At 43.5% G+C, this 27,599-nt stretch overlaps 1 protein-coding gene across 1 annotated transcript in view; it reads right to left on the bottom strand.

The window, feature by feature from the left end:
* The window catches only part of SLC7A8 (solute carrier family 7 member 8), a 49,594-nt gene extending 23,783 nt beyond the window's left edge, over window positions 1–25,811 (bottom strand). Inside the window, exons 1-5 of the mRNA XM_079768826.1 lie at window positions 25,531–25,811; window positions 25,327–25,386; window positions 24,902–25,082; window positions 9,455–9,659; window positions 8,203–8,354 (exon numbers count right to left, since the gene is read on the bottom strand). Coding sequence (XP_079624952.1) covers window positions 8,203–8,354; window positions 9,455–9,659; window positions 24,902–25,040 — 496 coding nt within the window. The 5' untranslated portion in view covers window positions 25,041–25,082; window positions 25,327–25,386; window positions 25,531–25,811. The remainder of the gene's footprint in view (window positions 1–8,202; window positions 8,355–9,454; window positions 9,660–24,901; window positions 25,083–25,326; window positions 25,387–25,530) is intronic.
* Between the last annotated feature and the right edge of the window lie 1,788 nt (window positions 25,812–27,599).

Raw genomic sequence — 27,599 nt, 5'->3', positions numbered from 1 at the left:
GTTTCTGTGCATCTAGGTTTACACACTTTTTAAATGTCCCCTTTCAGAGTCTTCCTTCTAATACATGACCACCCTTTCAGACCCCTGCTTCTAAACCATGAACACATAACCTTAACTATCCTGTAATCCAACCCGTGCCTTGCTCTCTCCCACCTTCATGTAATCTTCCTTACATTCCCTCCTTAATCTTAAATGCATAAAAGACATAGCAAACTGTTATTCTCAGGTCTTGCTTCCAGGTGCATCTTCTGTTTAACTCAAATAAATTTTAATAAAAATTCTCTACATGTTCTTACGTCAACTCCAGTTATAACCCAATTCCAAGGACAGCTTGTGCTCAAGCTTGCTAAACTCTCAAAACAAATCTTGCCCTCTCTTCTGTTCCCTAAAGCTCCCAGTACCACTAGGCTTCACTGCTGTGAGTCTTCTGATTTTATGTTCTTGGGCATTTGATATGAATTTGGTGTGTCACGTTAGCCCTTAAAAGTTTATCAGACACAATTAATGGGTGAGTTCATACACCATAGGTGCTGTCTCCTGTGGGGGGAGCGGGAGGAGAGGAGTGATCCTTGAGAGTCAGGAACAAAAGGCCAGTGGAGAATTTAAGCTTCTAGGCTGGTTTTAAAAAGGCAGCAAGTTGTTTCCATACTGGTGAAAGCTGAACGCCAGGAAAACTCCATTTCAGGGCACCTCAGTCTGATTCTATTATTTTTCCAAGCAGGGGTGGACCTATTCTCAGGAATAAGCTCCTCGTTCCCCAATTTCCAGGACTTGGGCTCTGTACACCCTTTGAACAGAAGAATTCCAGTTTGAGAGCAAAAACTGGAGACCAAAAGAGACACCATGGGAAGCCAGGAAAGAGGAGATGATCTGGACCAGACTTGAAGCATATTGAAACTAAAAAGAAGGCCCCGACTTCTCAGGTAGCCACTGGCTAAATCCTGATCTGAGAATAGATCGGATTTCGACTAATGGGCAGAAGTGTCCAACACCAATGGATTTCAAGGGAAGAAGACCTCTTTGTAATTGCTTACTACGATATAGAAACTAAAAAGCACTATACCAATAGTTGTTCAACTATTGAATTACTCCTACAGAAATGTAAAATGAGGGCAACTGAGATATCTTCATTCCCAGGGCTACAGGCACAAGGAATACTCCAGAGGCCGAATAGGTCAGGGAGGAGGTGAAATAGCACTGACTGGGTCTTTACTCTGCCATTAGAGGCATGGAGTCCAAAAGCATAGGAGATGTCTTCCTCAAGTGTTAGCAATGAATCTTTAAGTATTAGAGGGTGAAGAGAAAGGGTGACAAAGACAGTGGGGGGCATGCATCTCTCATCATCGATGTTTCTATCTCTCTCTCCCTCTCCCTTCCTCTCTGAAATAAATAAAAACATGTTTTTTAAATTTTTTTAAATTGATTTCAGAGAGAGGAAGGAAAGGGGAGAGAGAGAAACATCAATGATGAGAAAGAATCTGATTAGCTGCCTCCTGCACTCCTTCTACTGGGGATTAAGGCCAAAACCTGGGCCTGTGCCCTGACTGGGAATCAAACTGTGACTTCCTGGTTCATGGGTCGATGCTAAACCACTGAGCACATCAGCCAGGTTCCTTGCCTTTGATCTTATTCCCCTCTCCAATCCATCCTTTACTCTTTCATCCTTGATTCTTTTAAAATATAAATATGATAATGTCAATTCTCTGTTTGAAGCCCTAGAATCCCTTCTCATTGCTCTTAGAGTAAAGCTCAATCTCGCTAGCATGGCCCATGAGGTCCATGGGCTCTTCACTTCTATCTACAGTTCTTACCTCCTAGTCTATGCTGTGGCTATCCAGAACCCAGAGAACCCCCATTTCTGTTACATCCAGCTCCCTGAACGTTGTCCTCTTAGAGGAACTTACTTAGAACTGAAATTCCCTATGTACTTGTCATAATCATCCATTGGACTGAGCATGCCTAAGTATTCTCCTGCCTAACACAGTGCCTGGAGCTGAACAGACATTTGAATATTTGATAATGACTGAATGATTCTGTACCCTGCAGTAACTATAGAATACACATAAGTGGACTCAATAAACACTTAAGAGAAAAGGCTTAATTTTCTGCTGCTGCAGCAAATGAGAATGAAGATTTTTCTGGTATATCGCTATATCCCCTGTGCCAAGAAGAGTACCTAGCACATCCTGGGCCTTTGATAAATATTTGTTGAATGAACAAAGTATTGTGATTTTCATTTATATAACGCTTCCCGAGAGTCCCAACCCATGTCTAAGTTACATTACTCTAGAGCAGGCTTGTGAGCAGCATCCTTATGTAACCACCCTGAGGAAGACTTCCAACCAAAGACTTACTCAGTGCTCCTCTGGGCTTTGGAGAGGACATGGGAGGCAGAAACACAGAGAATGCATAATTGCTCATCACAAATGCAGGAGACAGTTAGTTAAAACATATTTCATTAAAAAAAACATATTTCATTTTGATTTGTAGATAAAATAGATTCCCTCCTCTTAGTATCAATCAATCAACATGGCTAGCTGATTCTACCCCTGAATCTTTTTTGTTTTTCCCCCTTGTAACTTTGTTTTTATTTTAGGCCACCGCTCTCTGGCCTACTAGTAAACAAATGCTTTGTCTGCTAACTCATCTCCCTGCTTCAAGGGTCGTGGTCTCTTCTTCACTCAGATGTGAACCTAATCATGTTACTGATCAAAATCCTTCAGTGGTTCCCCATCACTTGAATGAAATCTGCTCTTTTCTACATGATGTACAGGATCCTTCAAGGTTTGGTTCCTGCTCACTTGTTCAGCCTCATTTCCTGCCACTCTCCTTGGCTCCACCAACTCAAAAGTACTTGCTTCTCTCCAACAGGCCATTTCTTTCTTGACCCCAAGTCTTTTTTTTTCTTTTCCTTTTTCGAAGACACCTTTATGCTCTTCTTACTTAGGAAATACAAGAGATTTTGTTTTGTTTTTTTTTAATCCTCACCTGAGGATATTTTCCATTGATTTTTAGAGAGAGTGGAAGAGAGAGGGAAAGACAGAGAGAAATACTGATGTGAGAGAAACACATCAAATGGTTGCCTCCTGCATGAGCCCCGACCAGGGTCCAGGCTGGGGAGGAGCCTGCAACCAAAGTACATGCCCTTGACCAGAATTGAACCTGGGTCTGAATCGAACCTTGGTCCACAGGCCAACGCTCTATCCACTGAGTCAGACCGGCTAGGGCTTGACCCCAAGTCTTGCCTGTGTCCTTCCCTCTATCTGGCTGTTCTATTTTATGCCCATCTGCAGCCTACCTACTTGCCTTTCAAGATTTAGCTCAACCTGGGAGCCTTCCCTAAGGATTCTCTCCCAACGTTTTTTGTTGTTAATCCTCACCCAACGATATTTTTCCATTGATGTTTTAGAATGAGTGGAAGGGAGGGGAAAAGACAGAGAGAAAAACATCAATGTGAGAGAGACTTATCGATTGGTTGCCTCCCATACACACCCCAACCAAGGCCGGGGATCAAGCCTGCAACCCAGGTATGTGCCCTTGACCAGAATCAAACCTGGGACCCTTCAGTCCGTGGGCCGATGCTCTATCCACTCAGCAAAACCGGCTGGAGCTCTTTCCCAACTTTGAAGCAGCTTTTGTCATCACTTGTATTGTAATTATTTGTACACTAATCTCTTCACTAACCTTTAATTTCTCCCAAGACTATATAAATAATGCCATAGCTCCACTCAGTGTAGGAATTCAATATGATAATTAAATGATGGATTTGCAGTTTCTTTTTTTCTTCTAGAAAGTCCATTTACAAAGTAATTTTCATCTTAATGCATTATAATAATAAAAATGGGATTTTAGTCAAATTGATCATTGTGTAAAAACCAAGAGATTTGAAAAACCAAGAGATTTATATTTTAAATGTTGGCTAGTTAGAAGATGTACAGAAAAAATGGGGCTTAGATATATGGGAACCGAATCTAGTTCACTCTGTATTTGTCTGGATTCACATACGTGTACAAGGCTGATGAGACACCCAAAGAACCCTCTGGGGATGAGGGAAGGGCAAGAAGGCAGCACTGCCCCGGCATCTGAGGCAATATTGTAGCGCTCAGGGATGAGAAGTTTGGGGCTCGAGAATATGAAGCCTCAAAGGAAAATGAACGGAGATTAAGGGATTTAGACGCTAGGAAAGACTGTTGAATCCTCTGATGTCAAGGGGTAAATTTGTAAGAGGCATGCAAACCAACACACACAGTTTATCTATAACAATTTCTTGCATCAAGCACCTGGAAACTTTCTTGGAGAGTCACCCACCCTTTCTATAGAGGAACTGCAGAGCAACTCAGGGCTAAAAGTAACGCACACAGTGAGTCCCTAAGAAGAAAAAATCTGAAGTCCTGGAAAACGAATCTATTAGGAATCTCAGTAGAGAGATAGAAAACAAGATAAGAAGCATTTGTACTTGTGAAACCCATGAAGGGTACTCTGTTCTCCTCAGGGTCAGAAAGGAAAAGGAGCTTTGTTAGCACAAGGCATTAAGGGAGAAGAGGGGAACTTGAACAAGAAGAAAACAAATTTACTTCAGGTACTGGCCATGACTCCAGCTCCAAAAGGGAGAAAGGAGGCCAGGAAGCTGCCTGAGTGAAAGGTGGTCTGGTCCCTAGGAGGGGGATGGGGGGAGAACAAATAGATCCCAAAGGAAAACCCAGTGTTAGGAAGCGAGAAGCTCAAATGGGGGACCCCAGAACACCGGTGCTCCTCTGTGGCACTGGGACCACTTTGTTTATAACCAGAAACTCAGGTAATAATCAAAAGAGCTACTGATAAAAGATCAAGCTGCAGAAATAATCAATCAATATGGATGTCTATTTACCCAGATAGGTACATTGATAGATGCATTTTATTTAGAACTGTAAGGATACCTATCCATTGTTACCAGGACTACTGGACAGAGGAGAGGGGTGAAGATAAGAGGAGCATCTTTTACCTAGAGGATATAGTTATTTACTTAGGAAATACTAAAACGTAAAACAGAAAGAAAGAAAAAGAAAAAACCTCAAACAAATTACAAAAGAAGGCACCAAAACCAAGTTTTAATACCTCCTGTTCCTCCTCCCCCCGCCCCTTCCTAACTCCTCTCACTAATATGCTTGCTCTGGAGAAAGGAGAAAGGCTTTTCATTTAATTAAAACATAAAATACTTTCTTTTTTTACTGGCTGGTGGCTAGGAACATTCTGCTGACTCAGCAGTGAATAATCAGCTTTGACCTAAATCATAAAATAACTCCAAGTGGCAGCTGCAGTTGCATAAGCATGATACAAATCCGCAGTTCCTTCTCTCTCTCTCTCCCTCTCCTCTCCTCCCCACCCCCTCCAGACTTGGAGCAGGCAAGCCAGTTACAGCAGGTTCTTTCTGCCTCTCCACCCCCATCTGGTTCGTCTACCATCATTTTTCATCTGATCTATTTTAAAAACGCTCCATGGAACCAGATTTGACCTCATCTCCTCCCTCACACAGCAAACCCCAGCCAGGGGCTGTGCCACACCGGTGCTCCCTGCTGGGCCCCTGCCCTGTCCTCCAGCTCCCTCAGCCTGATGCCCTCCACTACACAGCAGCATGCCAAAATGACACAGCAGAAAGCAGCGCTTCTTATATCAGTACGTTCAGGCCACCCCCAAACTCTCTACTGCGTCTCTTAAGAATACAGCTGGACTGGGCCGATCTCGGCTCTACTGCCAAGGAACACTGGGCCTATTCTACACGGCTGACTCGCCTGGCACTTGCTGAGAGGATGGGGTGAGGCTGTAGGATGGTGGGAGGGGTGCTGGAATAAAGATAGCAGCATTTAATAAAAGGTAGCATCCACCAAGCCTTTCTAACAGCCTGGTTCTGATGTATTTTACTGGATACCTTAAGGGAGGATTTGAGGGGCAGTAAAAGTGGGCTACAAAAAAAAAAAAAAAAAAGTATTTGATGAACCAGAAAACAAAATCTTTGCACACAGACTCAAAGCATCTGGGAGTGTCTGGTGAGGAAGTATGGGTGTGCGGCTATGTCCACATGTGTACCCCTGTGGAGAGAGGAGTTGGGGACTCCACATGGCTTTCACATCTGGATGTAAGCGGCGGGGGGGGGGGGGGGACAGGGGGGGACACACAAGGTGAAGTGAGGAGCTGTTTTGCATTTCCCCCAAGGAAATAAGGAGGAATAAGTTTGGGTTTAAGAACATTTTTCTGTTTATGCAGGTGGAAAATTATTTGAACACATATCTCGAGGACATTGGAAAATTCCTATCTCTGGAGGGCAAGACTGACCACTGTTAAGTTGGTCAGAATGTCTTTGCAGTTCTACGTAGAAGGCAGAGGACCGGCCAGATAAGCTTTCTTGAACCTTTGATGTCAGGAATCGGGAAAGGGGAGGATCTTATAATTTTTGTCATTAGAGTTTCTAAATTCCTCTTGGTTTGGTTCTGGCAGTGTCCAGGGGAGGTGTGGGCTGCCAAAGGGACTGTGTACAACCTGTCTTTCTGGAACGGGGCTACAGGCAGGAGCAATTTTTATCTCTTGGGAGGGTTTGTACCTCTCTGGCCTGAGGGGATCCGCTAAGCTATAGCAGATCAGAAGGTCTTTGCCTAAGATGTCACCTATCCTCGGGTGGGTTTGGGGAATGCAAAGGGAGGTGTAGTGTCCAGCTGCCCAGAGAACTACCCCCTGTGGCCTGATTTCTCTCCTAAGGGACGGACTGAACAGCCTCAAGATTCTTGATTTCTAGTTGGAATGTAAGGGTGGTTCTTGTCTCAGACACTAGCAGTATCAGCAGAAAAAGGAAGCCGTGTCTGTGTGCACGAGACACTGAAATAGCAGTGGCCAGCACTCATGTGGTCCCCCTTCAAATCCCCATTAGCCTGTCTGGTGGCAGAAATAGCAACTCTTCCTGCATTCCCACATCCTCTTCCCCCTCCCCCACCTTCTCTATCTCTAGATCTAGCTAGCAAGCAACCACCAAGTGACTACCCTCACTGACCACCTTCATTGACTAATGGTTGGGCTACAAGGTGCCCGAGTGTCTCATGCAATCCTTGCAACCACACCCTCCTGTGTAGGGTGAGGCAGGTTACTTTGCCAAGCACTCATAGCAGTTAGAAAGTGGTAGAGAGATGCAGTCTCCAGCAGCCTGGCTCGGAGATTTCTGATATCAGAGATTAAATGTTGAAAGTTCCTAGAAATATAAGTTGCAGAACTTCTCTATAAAGCTTCTCTAACCTATTCCAGCTCACATAAATATTTCCCCTTCTTTGAACTTTTACTGTACTTGAATCCTAACCACAGAATCTGTCTATATAACTTTTCTTCCCAGTTAGATATAAAATTTATCAAGGGACCAAAATTAATTTATTTTGCCCCAACTCACACATCTAAACTCTCCTTCCAAAGAGTTTTAAGATGTGAGTGGGTCCCGGCTGGCACGGCTCAGTGGTTGAGCACCGACCTATGAACCAGGAGGTCACGGTTCATTCCCTGTCAGGGCACATGCCCAGGTTGTGGGCTCGATCCCCAGTGTGGGAGTGTGCAGGAGGCAGCCCATCAGTGATTCTCTCTCATCATTAATATTTTCTCTCTCATCATTAATATTTCTCTCTCTCTCCCTCTCCCTTCCTCTCTGAAATCAATTAAAAAAAAAAAAAAGATATGAGCTGGCAGGTTGAGGTAGAGGTGGACAATGCCAGAAAAATCTCCCTACAATCAGCAGAAGCCTCCAGGACACAATGTGTGTACTAGAAAGAGAAGGAATCAGGAAACCAGGGCTCCACTCAGGACCTGCCATTTGGGTGAGTCACTTCTTGGCTCCATTTCCTTATCGGTACTAGGAAAATTATAATACTGCCCAGCTTAGCTCCTGGACTTGTCATTTGCTCCTATCAGATCATATAAGTGAAAGTGCTTTGTATAAACAGCCCTGCCAATGAAAATTACTATGCCTATGAGCAGCTACTTAAATATCTTCTTTTTTTTAACATCAGGTAATTGTACGCAAAATTCATTAATCCAAAGCACACATGTAGGAAATGGGAGGAGGGAGTAATGGGGGGGGGGGGGGAGCAGATAAAAAAGGGAAGGAAAAAAAGAGGGAGAGGAAGAAGCAAGTATGGAGACCACCAGGAAGGCTAAAAGAGACCACCCTGAGAGCATGGCGCAGATGGCACTTACGTAGGCAGATGGCAGCCAGGAGTCGGAGGCCAAACTCCGGGGGAAAGCAGGTGGGGAAGAGCGGCTGTAGCACGTAGTTGGAGAAGGTGAGGGCGATGACAGCTTGGTTGGTGGGGTAAATCACCAGCACAGCAATCCATAGCCTCAGGAACCTGAAGGGGGAATAGGACAAGATTTGACCCAAGACAGCAATGGAGACCTCCACCTCCACCCCCACCAAAGGCATGGCAGGTATTCAGAAGTCATCAGGGAAAGCCTGGGGCAAGTCACAGGGCAGCATTAGAAGAGAGGCAGGTGGGCTAAAGAGATGCATTTCCCTTTTGTTTTCAAGATGCTGAGGAGCCCAGTCCTCCCCCCGCCCCTCCCCCCCCTCCCCCCCCCCCCCGCCCCTGAAATAGTACACCCAGCCCTCTGCAATGGCAAGCACAGTGGCAGTGGCGGGAGCCTCTCCTGCCTCCATGGCAGCGCTAAGGATGTCCGACTGATGGCTTAGGCCCGCCGTCAGTCAGACATCCCCCAAGGGCTCCTGGACTATGAGAGGGCACAGGCTGGGCTGAGGGACCCTCCCCCAAGTGTATGAATTTCATGTACCAGGCCTCTAGTGGTTTAATGATGAGAAGTTAAGTTTTAACTAGTGCTAACACACATCTTGGCTTTATTTAACTCTTCCCTCTTCTTTCAGTATCTCTTCTTTACCATTTTGGCCCCCAGCATCCAATGGTGGAAAATAAAATTTGCAACCTCAGGATTTTAAAAGCCAGGACATGCAACTGCCAGGGGAGGCACTGAGCAGGTGCTGCGGGGGAAGTGTCCTCCACATCCTTGGGCTCATCAGGTGAGGGTTGAGTTCTTCGGTAGCAGGGATGCAGAAGCTGAGGAAATTTAAGATCAGAGCCTGGCTTGGAAGGAGGCCATTATCCTAGGTAATGTGCGAAGAGAGTACCTCTGTCTCTTAGGTGGGCACTCTCATTTGTCAAGATAAAAGAGCTTTGTTTTATGAAGTGATTTTCCTTGAAATCTCCAGTCAGAGTTATCATATTTGCTCTCACTCAAAGACTCTTGCCCACTAAGATCAGCCGATTAAAACTAGAATCTGATTCCTCTGTCACTCTCAGGGGCATCAAGGGGACACAAGGCTTCACTAGCAAGCATGGAGGCAAAAGAGGAATCCCATTCTCTAGCTCTCCTCAGCACACTGGAAACCCCTGGCCTTGGCTTCCTAAACCACTTAGGTCTCCACAGAGCTTCTTACCCAGCCAGTCCTCCAAAGATGTCCTTGACGTAGGAGTAGTCACCTCCAGATTTGGGGATGGTGACCCCGAGCTCAGCATAGCAAAGGGCTCCCACAGCTGTAATAAGACCCGTCACGATCCAGATGATCAGAGCGAGGCCCACGGAGCCCGCATTCTCCAGCACACCCTTTGGCGAGACGAAGATTCCAGAGCCAATGATGTTCCCTGCATGGGGCACCAAAGGTAACAGGGAGACAGGAGCATCAGCACAGGTGGCAGGACCAGCATTTGCAGGGTGACCTCATCTGTGAGCTGATTCTAAAATACTGACTGTTGGGTTGTGTGAAACACCTTCAGGGAGATGTGTCTAGCAATAATTCTTCTTAGAAGCAGAGGAGGAGGAGCAGACAACAGGCACTTAGAGACCAGGAACGTGGTCAGGTACTTTACATGTCTTCTTTTTTTTAGTCAGGATAAACCTATGGAGTCAGATATCATTTCTCCCATGTTACAGAGAAGGAAACTGACTCTCAGGGAAACCAAGTGCATTGCCCAAGTCCACACAGTAACAAGTGCTAGTGCAAGTATTGAACTTCAGGACCCTCTCACTGGGCTGCACATGATCTACCCAAGGCTGGAAAAGGCAGGGCTGGAAAAGTGGGCTGTCTCAGAGACCAGCTGTCAGTTAGCTTCAAAAGTGAGACAAAGGACCCTGGACCACATGTCTCAGTGGTTAGAGCTTAGATCGTGGGCCTGTGCACCAGAGGGTCTCAAGTTCGATTCCTGGTCAAGGGTACATACCTGGGTTTTAGGTTCATTCCCTGTCCCAGGTTGGGGCACGTGTAGGAGGCAACCAATCGATGTACCTCTCTCACATTGATGTTTCTCTCCCTCTCCTCTCTCTTTCTCTCTGCTCTCCTCCCCTCTCCCTTTCACTTTCTTTAATTATCAATGGAAAAAATATCCTCACTCCTTGGGTGAGGATTAAAAAAAAAAAAGAAGTGCTGAAACCGGTTTGGCTCAGTGGATAGAACGTCGGCCTGCGGACTGAAAGGTCCCAGGTTCGATTCCGGTCAAGGGCACGTACCTTGGTTGTGGGCACATCCCCAGTGGGAGGTGTGCAGGAGGCAGCTGATCGATGTTTCTAACTCTCTATCCCTCTCCCTTCCTCTCTGTAAAAAATCAATAAAGTTTATTTTTTTAAAAAAAAGTAAGCCAAAGAGACAGAGTGTGGTCACACTCCATGACTGTGGGTTTTCTAGACCCATGAGCATGGATAGCACTCCTGGAGGCTAGCCTCTACCCTAAACATGACAGCTCCACCCTTGGTGAGAAATAGAAATAAACCCTATAAAAACAGTCCTAGTCATTTGGAAGTGGTTTATAGGCGTGCAATCAGTAGAAAGCCTCAGCACTATATTCTTCCAAAGGTCGTTCTCCTCCACTGTTTCATGTGACCCTCACAACAACATTATGAAATTCAGGAAGAGGAAGAAATTTTATTTATTTTATTTATTTATAAAGTGAGCAAGATTTTGTTGTTTAAATATTTTTTTAATTTATTGATTTGAGAGAGAGAGAAAGAGAGAGGAAGGGGGAGAGAGAGAAAGAGAGAAAGATTTGTTTGTTGTTCTACTTATTTATGCATTCATTGGTTGCTTCTTGTATGCGCCCTGATCGGGGATTGAACCCAAAACCTTGGCTTATTGGGAAGATGCTCTAACCAACTGAGTTATCTGCCCAGGACCTAGGTATTTCTCTATTTTTACAAACTAAGAAACTAAGAGGGGCTAAGTGGTTTTCTCCAAATTCCACAGCTACTGACAAGTAAAACTGGATGTAGAAGTCAGTCTCTAAGTTTAATGGAAAAACTTAACCCAGCACTTTTCCATTAACCCACTTCTGTTGTCCCCAAGAGGCTGGGCTTCTCCAGAGAGGTGAGGCCAGCAGCAAGGACTGAATGTGTATATTGGACAGAGGAGGAGTAGGAGTGTGGAGGAAGCAACTACATGCTCCTTCCTAAACTCCCTTTTGTCTACTTCTTACGATTTAAGATGGGATCAGGGTCTATTGAACCGATGCTTTGAAAGCTACCTTTGAACCCCACCCCAGCCACACCACTAAAGGCCTGAAGGAGGAAGCAGAAGCTAGGTGGATCCAGGTAGAAATGCAGAGTAATTATGAGGCCAGTTGGATCTGACAGTGTTCTGAGGACATCTCAGATTCCCACCATATCCCTCTAGTGATGTGGAACTAGTGCTTAGCTGAACCAGATGCAGAGTATAGAGTTTTATGCTCAGCTTTCAAAAACAGTCTTTCAGACCTCAGCCATAATTCAATCTCAATCCAGTCCTGAATCTCACTTCTAAACCAAAATTCAATTTTTAATCCCAGGTCATACATCCAGTTATTTCAGCCAAAGGGAAAGAGAAGAGAAGATTTACATTCTAAAAACAATAGTGTCCTATTCCTCTAGGATGCAAAATAAGCTGCCCCTTTACAAACTAAAAAATTGCAGCATGAAATGAGTAATGGGGGGAGGGGGGAGAGGTGTCTAAACAGTCCGCATTTGTGCTTTGCAGGAATGTTGGGCTAATGGAGACTAAAAGGCACTAGTATCCCGGGACTCAAGACTCGGTCACCCTGTCAAGTGACCCATCAAATGCAGAATTAAATATGCTGCTGGGAACTGAGAACAAGCGCTGAAAGATGATAGTAAATTCCTTGCTTAGCAGGTATTTATCAGAAGAGTGATCTGTAGGTCATTTCAAAGCCAGCCAAGAAGAGAGCAATACAACTCGGGTTAAAAAACTAGCTCAAGAGGTTAAAAAAAGCAATCATTACAAGAGCAAAACCAGGTTTGACTTTGGTCTTGAAAGTGCTGAAAGGGAGGTTAGGGAACAACTAGGCATTTCCCAGAGCCAGGAATGGCTGTCGCAAGGAGGAAGTGGGAATGGGTGTTATTGAAAAGAGCCCATCTTCTCAAGAATAAAGCATGTTAATGTTCTACTAAGGGTTCTTGGAAAACAAATTCTGCAATGGGAATCAGAAGCACTTCTGTTCTCTGGTTTGCACTGACATTTCTAGAGTGTGTGCTCCTTCCCTCGTCCCCTGTGGAGGGAGCCGCTGGAAGGTGGGATGTGCAACACCAACAGCCCATTGCAGGGGGTGACCACTGCTTGCCTCCTCTTACAGCATTCTTGGGTAACAAACATGTCTTTCCATGGAGTTGCTGGAATGATGGTGAGAGTCGCAATAGGTTAGCATTGAGATAAGAATCTTCATTTCATACAAATTGGGCTCTCTCCTCCCTCCAACAATATTAATTTGACCAAATTAAAATTACAATGATAAATGCTTACAATTTTTTAAATTTATTCTAAGGAACAGAAAGGAAAAGAATGCCTCTCCCAGATTCTATGAAGCCGCTACCTACAAAACCAGAATCAGTTAACATTTCCTCCACATTAGCGGCCTCTGGAGCTTCTGCAAGGGGAGGAATGTCATTCACAGCACAGCTATGTTCTGGAGCTGAAAGAATATTCATATTACTTTTACTCAAGAGTAATGCCTACTATATCAATTTTTAGTGTAATACCTTGATTAATATTTATCTCCCCCACTAGACTGTAAGCTCCATGAGAAAAGGAACTATATTGCTTCCCCTCACCTGTGAAGTGCCACTTAGTAGACACTCCACAAATATTTACCAAATGAAAGATGTCTGACATCAATCTAGAACTTATCTCACAGAGCAATTTAATATACCTGTTCCTTTGGAACCTCCAAATCTCATGAAATATGTCAAGTGTATATTGCAGGCAAATGAGTAAAGCAACACAGTTATTTCACTTCTGAGCAGAATAGACTGGCTATCACTACTATCTCCAATTTGTAGGGGAAGAAAGTAGAGCAACTATATTCCCATTTTCCAAATGGGGAAAATGAGGAAGATATTATTATCCCTATTTTATGGATGAAGAAACAGACTCAGGTAGTTATTTGCCTACATCATAGAGTGAGTTAGTAACAACTGGATTAGAACCTAAATCTGTTCCAGCTTCAAGCTTTTTCCTGAAAATAGTTTTGTGTGTTCCACTCTATAGGCAATGAGAATGGTTCACAGGAAATGCTTATTTAAAAAATGGAACACATGCTCTAGCCGGTTTGGCTCAGTGGATAGAGCGTCAGCCTGCAGACTGAAGGACCCTGGGTTCGATTCTGGTCAAGGGCACATACCTCAGTTGCTAGCTAGATCCCCGGTCCTGCTCAGGGAGTGTGTAGGAGGCAACCAATTGATGTGTCTCTTTCACATCAATATTTCTTTCCGTCTCTCCCCCTCCCTTCCACTCTCTCTAAAATTCAATGGAAAAATATCCTAGGGTTAGAATTAATAACAACAAACCCCCCCAAAATTGGAACACAGATCAGATTCCTTTCTTCTATTGCAATACCACCTTTAGTGGTGATTTACAAAACATTCACATCCATTACCTTGCTTGACTCTCATAAGTATTTTCTTAGGTGCATAGGTCAGGTACTATTATTCTTATCTTCCTTTTCAAAGACTGAGGTTCAGAGAGGTGAGGAGACTTGATCTAAGTCAAATACTGCATATGTAGCAAAGCCTGGGTGAGAGGCCAAGGCCTTGGACTCCTGGCCCAGGATCTCCTCAACTATCCCATGTTGCCTCTCCTATAGAAATTGCACAACACACACTTTAGCTGCAGGGCTTTTAAGCTTGGACACTGTCTAAAGGAGATTTTTCTGGAGTGGCTTTGAAAAAGGAAAACTGGGAAAGGACTTCCACCTAGACTCTGAAACTTGCTTGATGAAAGGTGGGAAGAAAGTTTATTAAGATGGGATTTTTTTTTCTCCATTGTTTTACACTTTGACTCAGTGTCTACAAAACCATTCAAGAATGAGATGGCCACCCATTTGGTATAGCCAAGGTACTGGAGATCAGGTTTTAACCCCCTTTTTCACCCACCCCAATTAATAAAATAATCATCTTATCACACAGATCTTTAATGAGAAATGAGTCCTAGGATGCCTAGACAATGAGGCCCGTTTTGGCTTGTTCTGGGAAAGAAAAACCAAGCAAACCACTCCATCAAAAGGGGGCCAATTTGTATCAGTGGGCAAGTCTTCACTAGAAACATTGCTGGAATTGAGAAAGTCTACATTGGCTATGAAGAACCCCTAACTTCTCCACCTGTGACTCCTATCAAAGGCTTTACTCACATCCAGGCCTGTCCACACTGGAATGCTATAGCCATGAAATAATTTCCTGGGACATGGAATTACAGACTTCTAATGCCCAACAGACCCTCAGATCCCAAAGGCTTTGGCCTTCCTTACAAATTCATGCTAATCGTGAAATCTAACCAGAACTCCTCCTAGGGTTTGGAGGTTCTGTCTATTTTCACAACGTCCAGAGAAAGCTGAGGTGAACCTTCTTTGCGCTTCTCCCTTAAAGTGGCTGGGAGGATCTGAGGACTTTCAGGACTCGGGGAGCAGTGTGGAAGCAGGGTCTAGTAGGTTGAAGCCAGCCTTTGATCCTGACAGCAGGCCTGGAAGCTCACCATGCCTCTCACCCTGGTGAGAGCAGGTCAAGACTCTGACATATGCTCTAGGAGTTGCCATCTACTACAGAACACAGATGTGGAATGTGCTGCAGGACTCTGCTATCTAAAATTTCTTACTGAAAAGTGAAAAGGACACTAGACTTAGAGTCGGAGAAGCCATTGAATCCTTGCTTTGCCACTCATATGCCATGTGACCTGACTTTTTCCTTTATCTGCTGAGTGGGAAAAATTGTTTCTGCCCTGCCTACCTCACATGGTTGTTGTGGGGATCAAAGATCACATTTGTGTGGGAACACTTTATATTCTACAAAATGCTAGGATTTATAGCAGTGGGAATAGAGACCATCCCTAGAAGAATCTGAGGTTTGGCTCCAAAATAGCACTGCAGAGCCAGGACCATGAAGTATCCTCTGAGTCATTTGTCTGTTTGTCTAGGTATAATTTTTAGATGCCTCAGGTGGGCAGCCAACATGTAATTACATCTCAAGCAGTATTTATTGTACACCCACTCTGTACATGCTTGCTTTAAAAGGTAATTGGGAAGCACTTGTTCACACATGGACTTTTAACAAAATAGAGGGAGCCAGCCACTACCCACCAACCACTGAAAGACAGGCATCCTGGCCTGCGGGGCTAAGAGTGCTGGGCCCTCAAATATGTCCATTAAAGATTTACATCTGGCCTCTAGCGTCTCCCTGTCTGGTTGGGGAACCAGGCGCCAACCGTGAAAGGCTTTGTCTACCTCAGTGGTTCGCATCCAGGGGCAATTCTGCATCTTTCTCCCACCCCTAGGGGACAGTTGGCAATGTCTGGAGACACTTTTGGCTGTCCCTACTGGAATCTAGTAGGTAGAGGCAAGGAATGCTGCTGAACATCCTACAATGCACTGGACAGCCCTCCATGACAAAGAAGTATCTGCCCCCAAAGGTACTAGTGCCGAGGTTGAGAAACTCTGCTTCACTTTCATGCCTCAACGCCATCATCTGGAAAATCACGATTGTCCTTTTCAAATTTAAATTTCACTAATGTGGGTGTTTGTTTTTCAAGCACAAAAATGTATTGTTCACGGGAATAACTCGTTTTTAAGCTGAAACTTTTTTTACTATGGTAAAATATATAACATTAAATTTACCATCTTAATAATTTTTAAGTGTATAGTTCAATAGCATTAAGCATATTAACATTGTTGGGAAACATATCCCCAGTGGATGATTTGTTTTTGACTGACTACTATTATTCAACAAATACTTTCTAAGCACTTACCACGTGCCAGGCTGAATATGTGGGTATGTGAAAATGAGTAAGACTTAGTCCCTGTCATCAAGAAATTGTGTGGAGAAGTGAAGACATGTACGTGGACACAGAGCTGTCCACGTAGACCAGGTAGAGTGTAAGTTGCATGAGATCAATTGCGAGTATGACAAGACATTGCATTAGGAATGGAAAAGGTCTCTGGCGTGGGCTATTCAAACAAAGCTTCCTGGAAAAGGAGAAGCACAAGATGAATGCTGATTAGTAAGTTGACTCAAATCAACAGAGAGGAAAAGCATTGGCTGGTTGATAAGCAGGTCGCACTTGGGCTGAACTGGCCAGTTTTCCTCACCTGGGCAGTCTAATAGAAATTTCTGAACCAGGAGTGGGGGTGGGGTGGAGGATGAGCTTAAGGAGAGGGAAAAAAACTAATATATATTGAACATATACCATAGGACACCAGCTTTATTTTAATATTCCACGAGAAACTTCCATTTTACAGGTAAGTAAATTGATAATCAACTTGTCCCAGGTTAAAAGCTTGTACATAAGGAAGCAGTTTACAAACCAAATACCATCTCCAAAGTCCTTCCTCCTCTACTGTATTATGGATGTTTCCTCCCTTTCTACAACACACTGACACAAGTTATGGAAAAAATAATTATACGCTTTCTACTTCCAGCATCAGGCCCCACATAACAAATGCCTCCTTTTCCCTAATGCAACCTGATCTGCCTATATCAGTTGCTTACTAAACACCCTAGGCAGAATTGTACTCTAAAGAAGCAGCTAAAGCATTTATGTCTTTCAAAGATGTACAAAAAGGCACCTTTAAAAATCTATATATAGTTGAGAAAAGTACAGAAATATTTCTGCATCAGTGGTACTCCCTCTGGGTAATCTGCCTTCACAGTTCAGTGTGAGGTTGCCCTGAATACTTTAAGGCATATTGTAAAACCTTCTCCCTGGAAGTCACTGCTAATGGTGAGAATATTTAAAGCAGGGAGCAAACCAATGGGAAGACTTGTGACTGTGACAAAGAATGAGGGATGAAATATAATCGATAAAGCTTTCTGGCTCACACTTTATTTCTTCTATAAATAAAACAGCTTAAAATAGAGTTGAAGGATAATTTCACTTCTTTTAAAAATATATTTTTTATTGATTTCAGAGAGGGAGAGGAAGAGATAGAAACATCAATGATCAGAATCATTGATTAGCTGCTTCCCAGCACACACCCCACTGGGAATTGAGACGGCACACTGGGCATGTGCCCTGATCAGGAATTGAACCTAGCAGCCCAGGGCCTCGCATATAATGTGCTCAAAAAGGGCTTGTTGAATGTGAAACTATGGACAGATCTTGAGTCCTATGACCAGCAGCTCCCATCCCTGTGCCAGGAAACAGGCTGCAACTTGCCATTTCCAGGTCACCAGCGGGTGGGGGTGACTTCTCTACAGGAACGTTCTGGGAGAGGAACAAGGATGCTCTGTATGCTCAACCAGGAGTTAAAAACGGGAATGGAACAGTTTCTAGGGCCCTGCTCCTGAATTATTATTGTTTTAGGTAGCTCAGAATATATTCTTGCCGAAACCGGTTTGGCTCAGTGGATAGAGCGTCGGCCTGCGGACTCAAGGGTCCCGGGTTCGATTCCGGTCAAGGGCATGTACCTTGGTTGCGGGCACATCCCCAGTAGGAGGTGTGCAGGAGGCAGCTGATCGATGTTTCTCTCTCATCGATGTTTCTAACTCGCTATCCCTCTCTCTTCCTCTCTGTAAAAAATCAATAAAATATATATATTTTTTAAAAAAGAATATATTCTTAAAATTATTTGCTCATGCCTGCCTTTTTTTTTTTTTTAAACACCCCCTCACCACTCCAAACAGTAACAACAACAAAACAACAGAAATTCCTGAGGCATTTCTTAGTAGGCAGCCATGTTGCTGGATTAACCCTCAGAGGAAAGCAGAAAACCTTGGTAGCCAGGCAACCTGAGCAGCCCCAACCAGTCTGCCCTGAACCTCTATGCTGCTTCAAGGAGCCGGTTCAGAAAAGTAATATACTGTATGGGGCCAGCCTCTCCAAGAAGGTCATCTGACCTGGGTACGGGTGTTTTTGTGGTTTTCCTAAATAAAATGGGCTGTTTAGTTCTGCTTCTTAGACACATTTTTTTAAAACAGGAGAAAAACACACAAATTGTATTAATTTTTGTTATGTACGTGGTAGCCTTGACAAGAGAATAATGACCTGAAGAAATGACCAGAGCAGGGAGCTTTTATACCTTTTGGACAATAAACTTGTGAGGAATTGACCAGGCCTAGGGGTTTGGGCTAGGCATAGTAAATGTTAAAGAGGTGACTAGGACGATAAGGGTTGGTTTGCACAAATTTCTCAGCCCCACATTCCTTGTCTCAGGTGATTAGAATGTCCTTCCCCCTTCTGGTGCAGGGAGGTAACCTTTCACATGGGAGATTTATCTCTTGCTTTCAGGAGGACGAAGATAGGCACAATTTTTTACCTGCTGGATTCCTACTTACTTTCCCCAGCCCTATCATCTCCTGTTAGTCACTCATCTGTATAACTTTGCTTTTTGAGAGAACATATTGTAGCCCTGCGAGTAGTAGGCCACAGATTGATCCTTGAGTGCCCTAGTTGCTGGGGGCAAGAAGCATGTAACAGGATTCCTGGCTCCAGCCACCCAGAGTTCCAGGTTGTGAAGCATTTTGGTTAAGCCCAGTAGCCTCAGAGTTCAGTGACCTCGGTGAGAATCCTGACTCTGCCTTCGCCCAATTACTTATTCACTCAAACCCTTCCTTTTAATAACACTACTTATTTCATGGAATTAGATGAGACTATGCTTAAAGCACTGATCAGGTACTACATGTCTGATGCATAGTAGTGCTCAGCAAATGGTAGCTACTTCTTATGATTACGCTGTTGGGTGTAGCCTTTCTCTATCCACCAAGATGTGTTTGTTTTGACAAGCCTCCTTGTTGGCTTCTGTCTCAGACTTTCCTTTAAGAACAATCAGATTTTTAAACATGTTTTCATCCTGAATGAACCAAATCCTAATCTCTCCATGTATAAAAAAAATAATTGAAGTAAAAACTCAAGAAGCAGTTTTCACACTCCATCCCCCTGGTTAACATCCAATAGACATTTTGGGGATTAGAAAGCTAATATACCATAATAGATTCTATTAGACTCTAAAATGTAAAATCTTCTAAAGTGGTGTAAAACACATGGGTCTGAAAATCTTTTGGGCTTGAAAATTTTCCAAATTAGCCCAGTGCCATTGCAGTATGGTTATAATTATAGCCAAACTTTTTTATTGACAAAAAAATTTCCCCAAATTTTTCCGTATCAGAAACATCCATGATCTTTCCAGACTCCAACCTCTAGGTCAGTGATGGCGAACCTATGACACGCGTGTCAGCACTGACACGCGTAGCCATTTCTGATGACGCGCGGCCACTGAGGCGGCCGCATGCCGAGGATGAAATATTTGCTGCTCCTGAGGATGAAACATTTGCAAAATAATGTTTTTTCCTCAAAGTGACACACTACCCGAGTTATGCTCAGTTTTTTGGCGAAGTTTGACACACCAAGCTCAAAAGGTTGCCCATCACTGCTCTAGGTTATGATCCTCCATTGTCCATTCTTCCACCACACAATACACACCAGCCTCTCTCCCTCCCCTCTTGGTTACCAGTGAGAAATGGGGAATGGCTAAGAGCTTTGGCCATGGAGTCAGACCATCACAGTAATCAGTTGTGTGACCTTGGGCAAATTACCAGCTCTTCCCCATAGTTAAAATAGAGATAGTTATAATATCTACTTCCATGGGATTGTGGTCAGGATTAGATAAGGTAATATACATACGGAGCTTAAAGCACAGGAAGCAGCACTTAGTTAGAGCTCAATCAATACTGTTTTTAAACATCTTTTTGGTTGGGAGACCGCGGTCTAGTAGCTAGACCCACATCCAGTATTGCTCTGCAGCAAATAGATCAAGTTCCCCCATAAACACACACTGTACTAAAAACAGAACGGTCGAACATAGTATGAATATTTTTCTTTAGGCTCTGCAATTGGCCTGGTGGCCTTCAGACCTAGATTCTAAGCATGTACCTAAATATGTAACTGGTATAAAATGATGTAAACAGCCAGGAACTCTGGGCCTCTCTTTGATGGGAAGACTGCTGGTCGTGAGAGGAATGATGAGCCTGTGGGAGAGTTCACGGGAATGTTTTCTGTGCTGGCCAGATCCTGTAGTAGCTGAGCAACACACCTCCCTCCAAGTCTTCCTGTGATTGCACCAGGAATACTACCTTCTCCCACCCCAGCTGATTGCCCAACATCCCCTTACCCTGGGACACTTCCTCACTGGGAATACAACACTAACTGCTTCATCTATAGAAATGATAAGGACGTCTGCCCTGAGTCTAAAGGAAAACACACTTTTTAGGACATAAAAACAGAAATAGCGGAGAATAATGCTTAAAAGCTCGATTCAGGATTCAGACAAGCTTTAGGTTTGAATCTTGGCTTCCGTACTTTTCAGCTGTGTGACCTTCACCACCTTGGGACTTTCTCCCTCTGAACCTCTATTTTCTTATCTGGAGGAAGGGTTAATAAGTGTCTACCTCAGGGTTATTGTGAGGGATAAATAAGGTAATGTATAATGCATGTTAGGTAATTGGATGAGTACCTGGCATATAATAAGTGTTTCATAATGGAAGCTATTAACAGTAGCTTTGGTATAATTAATAAATGGATTTTGCTGCTCCTTCACATTCTCTTTACATTCATGGAGAAATCTAAGTTCATCTATTGCCAACAGGTTTTCTTAACCAAGTACATGGAGAGCAATAGCTTGTTTAGCTTAAGGCAGTGGTTGGCAAACTCATTAATCAACAGAGCCAAATATCAACAGTACAACGATTGAAATTTCTTTTGAGAGCCAAATTTTTTAAACTTAAACTTCTTCTAACGCCACTTCTTCAAAATAGACTCGCCCAGGCCGTGGTATTTTGTGGAAGAGCCACACTCAAGGGGCCAAAGAGCCGCATGTGGCTCGCGAGCCACAGTTTGCCGACCACGGGCTTAAGGCAAAGGTGATGTTAAAGAATGAAAATGGTACCACCTGCCCTAGCTGGCGTGCTCAGTGGTTAGAGCATCATCCAGTGCAACAAAGGGTTGTGAGTTTGATTCCGGGTGAGAGCACATACCCAGGTTTTGGATTCAATCCCCAGTCAAGGCATGTATGGGAAGCAACTGATCCATGTTTCTCTCACATCGATGTTTGTTTCTTTCCTCTCTCTCTCCAGAATCAATAGGGGGGAAAAATAGCCTCAGGTGAGAATTAAAAAGAAAGAAAATGGGACAACCTAAATGTCCAGGTTGATGAAATTATTCCTATCTTAAAGATTTTCAAGCCAGTTTCCCAACAGCCCTTCAGATAAACACTTTTTATTACTGTCTTCAGACTTTTGTCCAAGAGTCAATTAAATTCAATAATCATTTAAGTAATGTTCTGTGTCAGACACTCTGCTAAATACTAAAGACTCAGAGATGAATAAGAAGTAACAGTTCAGGTTTTTTTTCTCCAGAAAATAACAGTTTGGTTATTGCCCCTTTACCTACAAAATCTCCCCAAATCATCTTCTCTACTCCATCTTTTTCACATCCTTCAAGATGCTTTTTAATCTAGTTCTGGGTGAGACCCTCTCTCTCTTTGTGCTTCCACCATTCACCTAACTGCCTTCCTTCATCTCTTACACAACTCAATTATATAATGCATGTTCAATGTTCTCTGTTTAATGCATATGAATTTCATCTCCCTAAGAGACTCTAGGGCATGAGTCTTCTATTAGTTCATTATATATTCCTATAGCATCTGCCATTCTGTTATTTCTATAGGGTGTCCCAAAAAATATACATACACTTTAACAGCTGATAACTCACTTAAATGTTAATAAACACTGACTATATATAATCATTCAAAGTGTGTATAGATTTGGGGGGGGCACCCTGTACTTTAGGTCATCAGTGATGATTGTGAATGAAGTTTTATGAGCTTGTATGAAATATACTTTCACTTATCCCTCTAAGTCAATTGGGTATGAGATAGATAGACTTGAGACAATTGCTACTTTCACATATTGCATTATCTGATTCACTTAGGAAATTTCCTTTCTCTTTTTGCCTTCTAATTCTATTTCTTCTGTAGTGTTGATGTTGAACACTGAATTCTGTGTAGGAAATGCATTTATTTTTTGCATTTGGTCTTGATAAAACTTGAATAACTATCATCCACTCAGAAACTCCTCCAGAGAAGGATAAGGCAGCTGTTTGAACACTTGTAACTCAACAATTGAAAGGATTTTGACCCCATATCATCCTAAAAGGGAAATTTGCATCTCATCCTAGCTTAGATGTAGAATAGTGCCTAGTAACTAAAAGGATTCTCTCACTTTGGAAAAATAGCCAGATTTCTCTGAAATCACACATCTGGCATCTCTTTTCACCATACTGCCATCCATGAGGTTGTGGATAAGTCAGTTAGCAACATTCACTCAAGTTGTACTTTTTATACCCAAACACTCACATTTCTCATAGTCTTAGAAAAATGTTAAAGAAAGAGATAAACCAATCTGAGTATACAGGAAAATATCCTCTGCCCTTGAAAACCTCCACATATGTACGTGTGGGTGAGCAAAGCTGAGGCAGGAAGAAGGCAGTTGTGCCTGTGTGCATGTGGGTGTGCACATCTGTGTATGAATCAGAGCCTTCCCAAAGAGAGGAAAGTGCTTAATCCTATCAGTCCAACTGAGGTAACAGGCTCTGCTATTTATATAACATAAATTGGCACGTGCTGCACAAATGGAGTACTTTGCTGATCTCATTTTTTAGAGCAATTGGGATTAAGGAGAGGCAAAGAAAGGGTAATGAGAGATTCAGATCATGACTATAATTTTTAAAATAACATTGCTTTTCTTATAACTGTAGATACCTGGAAAACCTCCCAGAGTCAGAGAATTAGATAAAGTGGAATTCTATTTTAAAAGCAGGGTGGAGATGACAATATCACTGAAGTCTGGGTGTAGAGGTGAAGAGGATTATCTGAATGCTGTACTGATTTTATTTTATTTCAAGGGTGTTCTCCAGTGTCACTATTGCACAGGTGCCAAAAATGTCTCTGTGCTAATAAATGGACCATCCGGTCATCCAGAGAAATTGGTTCGTGGGCACCATGGCACAATGAGGCGTCAAAAAGAACTCTGGAGAGCCCTGGCAGGTGTGCCCAGTGGTTAGAGCATGGACCCGTGCACCGAATGGTCTTGGGTTTGAATCCCGGTGGAGGGCACGTACTTGGCAAGGCGTGGGGTGGGGGTGGGGGGTGGGGGGAGACAACACATTGATGTTTCTTTCTCTCTCTCTCCCTCCCTTCCACTCTCTCTAAAAATAAATTGGGGGGGGGGGCGATTAACAACAAGATGATGCAGTATACCCAGCTTGTCTGTCTCGCACCCGTTTCCATGGGGAGAAGTAAAGCCCTCTGCCAAAGACAGCAGGAGAAACTCTCACGCCCTGAAGTGACGACAGTAAAGCGCCATTGCCCAGCCAAACCCAGAGCCTCTCGGAAAGAGGAGGGTGTGTTTTCTAGAGATGAAGCTGCACCTGGGACGCCCTGCTGAGTATAGTTAGGGGGTTGAAGTGGCCTGCACTGCACTCTCTGGGACACCCAGGCTCCCCACCTTCAAAGCCTCTAAGCTGGGGTGCATTTCACCCATCAGTTCCTCTCTGACTCCACATTCTAGTTACTCCCAATTCCTTTCAAGAACCCACAGGCTATATCCCAATCCATTGAGATTCTGTTTCCTGCCAATTGTCGACAGTTTGGCTAAAATAAACTCACAAAAATTAAAAAAAAAAAAGAACCCACAGGTTTAGGAGGCAGGGGACTTCACTAGGCAACTAGAGAAAGTGCAAACTATACACTTACAAAAAGACGCAACCTGTCTCTTCTTGCGTAAGTTATTTCCTCATCTGTGCAATGGGAACAAGAGCCCTGTCGCATTCACTTCGCAAAGTGCGTAAAGTGGAAAAGCTATAGAAAGGCAAAGCGTTATGACGGCCGTCGTAGCTATTTTTATTATTACACATCCTGTAGGCCCGTAGTTTCATGTAACATAAAATAACCAAGTATCTACTAACATGCCTCAAAAGCGAGTCCAGAGTCTGCTGAGGAGATGGCTGCACAAAGCTTGTTAAGATTCAGGGTCCCTGGCCCCACCTGAAGCCTACTGAATGGGAACCTCCACGTGGGGAGCCCAAAGGCGTATTTTTTTCAGCATGCTCCCAGGCAACGCTGACCAGCGGCCAGGTGTGTGATCCCTATTTGCCTCTCTATTCTGTGAGCACCGGACAAAACTATTCAGCTTGGTTTGGACAAACCTTCACTAGCCAGGAGTAGGTTGCAGCACAGGTGACTGACAATCATTTTCTAAGAGAATAGGAAACATAAATAGTATTTCAGAAGGGTTAAGTTTCTGCAGGAGGACCACCAAGGGGGGCAGGGGGGAAGGGAGGGAAGAGGGTGGTGGGAGAGGGAGCTGTACTCACCTACAATGATGCCGCAAGCACTGACCAATCCGATCTCCTTCTTCAGGGCCACCCCGCCCTCTCCGGACCCAGTCTCTGACTGGCTCCCCCCTGGGAGGTTCTTTTCAGCGTTGGTTCGGTGCCTGGCTCCTTTTTCCATCGTTCTCAGTAGGATTTCAGCCTCCGAAAGATATCTCTCTTTCTAAAGGCGAACGGGTGTGAATATATTTATAGAGCGAGCCTTTCCAACTAAAATGTCCTTTTCCAATAGAAGAACCACCCCTTCCCTCTTAAAAAGACACAGGCAGATAAAAGAGAAAATGGGAAATATTTCTACTCTACATTGACACTTCCTTGTCACTCGTGCTTATGAACAAGGAAAGTGTTGCTAAAAGGGAGGAGAAAGAAGAGACATAGATATTTAAATACAAAAAATAAAACTGTACCAGCTACTCCGGCTGGAATTCTCCTGGGAGGGATGTAGATCTTCGGAAAACAGGATGGTTCTGCAATGTATACCAGGCAGTGGCTTATTTCAGACGCTTAAAGAAGAGAGAGTCTGGATTTCCCTCAGCGCTCCCCTTAAGAAAACAGGTGTTTGCCTCCCCTTAGCCTTTTCTTTGAGGAGGATAAAAGTACTGTTCACTAACTGAAGGGGAAAAGGGCAATCCTCCGCCACTTCTCTGGAAGGAAAACAACTGTGGATCCGACTGGTTTGCTCTGGATCTTGTTTCCACCTGCTGCGGGTTTCTTTTCCTCTCCTGGGCTTCTGCCTTCCGATTCTTCCAGATGTCCTCCTCTGTCTCGCTTGTCTTCTTGTCCTCGTTTTCCCTCTTCTGATCTCCGTGCTCACGGCACAGCCTGCCCCATCTCTCCTGGTCGCGGGAGCGTGGCTCGGGCACACACAAACGTGCTTCCTCCCCTGGTGCGATTTTATGTGCTCAGCTAGCTCCGCCCTCTCTCTTCCATTCCTCTCCATCCTCCGTCTCCTCCCTCCTTTTCAATTTAAATAGTTCTCCTTGTAATCTTCTCCTTTTCTCCGTGTCAGCCGTTGTGGGAGAATCCAATAGCTAGTATTGCGCTACAGATCAGACAGCTTTAGAAATAAGGGACTGGTGCCGACACTTTCATGCCCTCTGAAAGTCACTGGCGAAGGCACTGAAATATTTATGTCTGGATCATTTGAGGGTGCTGGAGAGAACGTTGTAAGGACATCATCTTCAAGTTTCTGCAGGCAGGAGGAAATCCACCAGTAGGGGTGGGACATGGAAAGAATTAAAAGTAATGGAAAAGAAGTTCCTTTAGTATGATTGTGAACTGTGAAGAGTATAGTGGAAACAAGCTCACCAAGAAGAGGTAATAGTCCCACTGTTCACAGTTTTTGTTTAATGTTAGACAAGACAGGAATAAAATGACTGTCCCACCTTGGTCCCAGGAAAGAATGACACAAAAATCTGGTAGAATGGGGCCTTTCACAGCTTCCAATATTTTTTGCATCTATAAATTACCTGAAAGGCAGACCGGAAAGGGGTGGGGAGTTGTCAGCGCCTCTCTGTTCATGAACAGGTTGTTGATCTTAAGGGATGACTAATTTATAACCATATTAAGATTGTGTCTTGGCTTCCCTGAATAATTTCACCCAGAAATTGCTGCCTTAAGAGTGAGAGCAATGATGTCTATTTATAACTGTAAAGTACTTCGAAAAAACAGCAAGAAGAATACAACAGACAACACAATAAATCTAAAATAAAATCATTTTTCACCTGTATTAAATACATTATGCAAAAGTACTTGATTTTAAAGCAGGTCTAAAAATTCCCCAAGCTAACCACTAAGTACAGAAATTTGGCCTCACTTTTTTGGAATATGTTCCAAAATATTTTTACTTTTTAGGAAAATAAATACTTCTTTAAAACATGGATGTTTGAGCTATAGTAGCAAAGGCTTTTCCAAATGGGGTAAAGTTCAAACCTCAGAGGGAAGGTAGGGGAGGGTGGGGGTAAGGGAGAGAAATCAACCAAAGGACTTGTATGCATGCATATAAGCCTAACCAATGGACACAGACAACAGGGGGGTGAGGGCATGAGTGGGGGTGGGGGGTGGGGGTGGGGGCCATGGGGCGATAAGGATACATATGTAATACCTTAATCAATAAAGAAAAAATTTTTTAAAAAACAAAACAAAAAAACAAATGGGGTAAAGTTCAATCAGCAGTCTTTTCTACTTTGCTCCTTGACCACTCAGCAAGTATTAAGAGATTTCAAAGGTTGAGAGTTCAACCCCTTCTAATTCTCTGCCAGTTCAAGGTATTGCAAATTGAAAGCCTCAGCAAAAAAAAAAAAAAAGAAAGAAAAAAAAAGGAGGGGGTGATGATGAGAATTTTTAACAAAAAGAACAGACAAGGCAGGGAATATATAGCACAAAACTCCACAGGTGGGGATGAGTCATGGGAAAATAAAAAAATTGAGTTCCTCTGGTCTTTCCTGACATTAGAAAGCATAGAAGGAAAAATTAATGGATTTATTCTTAAACAATCTGATTTGAAGACTTCTGATCAAATGTCAACATCAAGATATAAAACAATCTTTCTGCTTTTCAAACGTAAGTTCTTTCAGTAATGTTGCATTTCTAATTTAAATTATGTAAATTTAACATGAGATAAAACATAAATGCAATGAATTTTATGTGTCTGGCCCAAACCAGTGCAAACTGACCACAA

The sequence above is a fragment of the Cnephaeus nilssonii genome, assembly GCF_951640355.1.
Source record: "Cnephaeus nilssonii genome assembly, chromosome: 4".
Classification (NCBI taxonomy): domain Eukaryota; kingdom Metazoa; phylum Chordata; class Mammalia; order Chiroptera; family Vespertilionidae; genus Cnephaeus; species Cnephaeus nilssonii.
The sequence above is the reverse complement of the archived record's forward strand: the minus strand, read 5'-3'. Positions and strand labels throughout refer to the sequence as shown.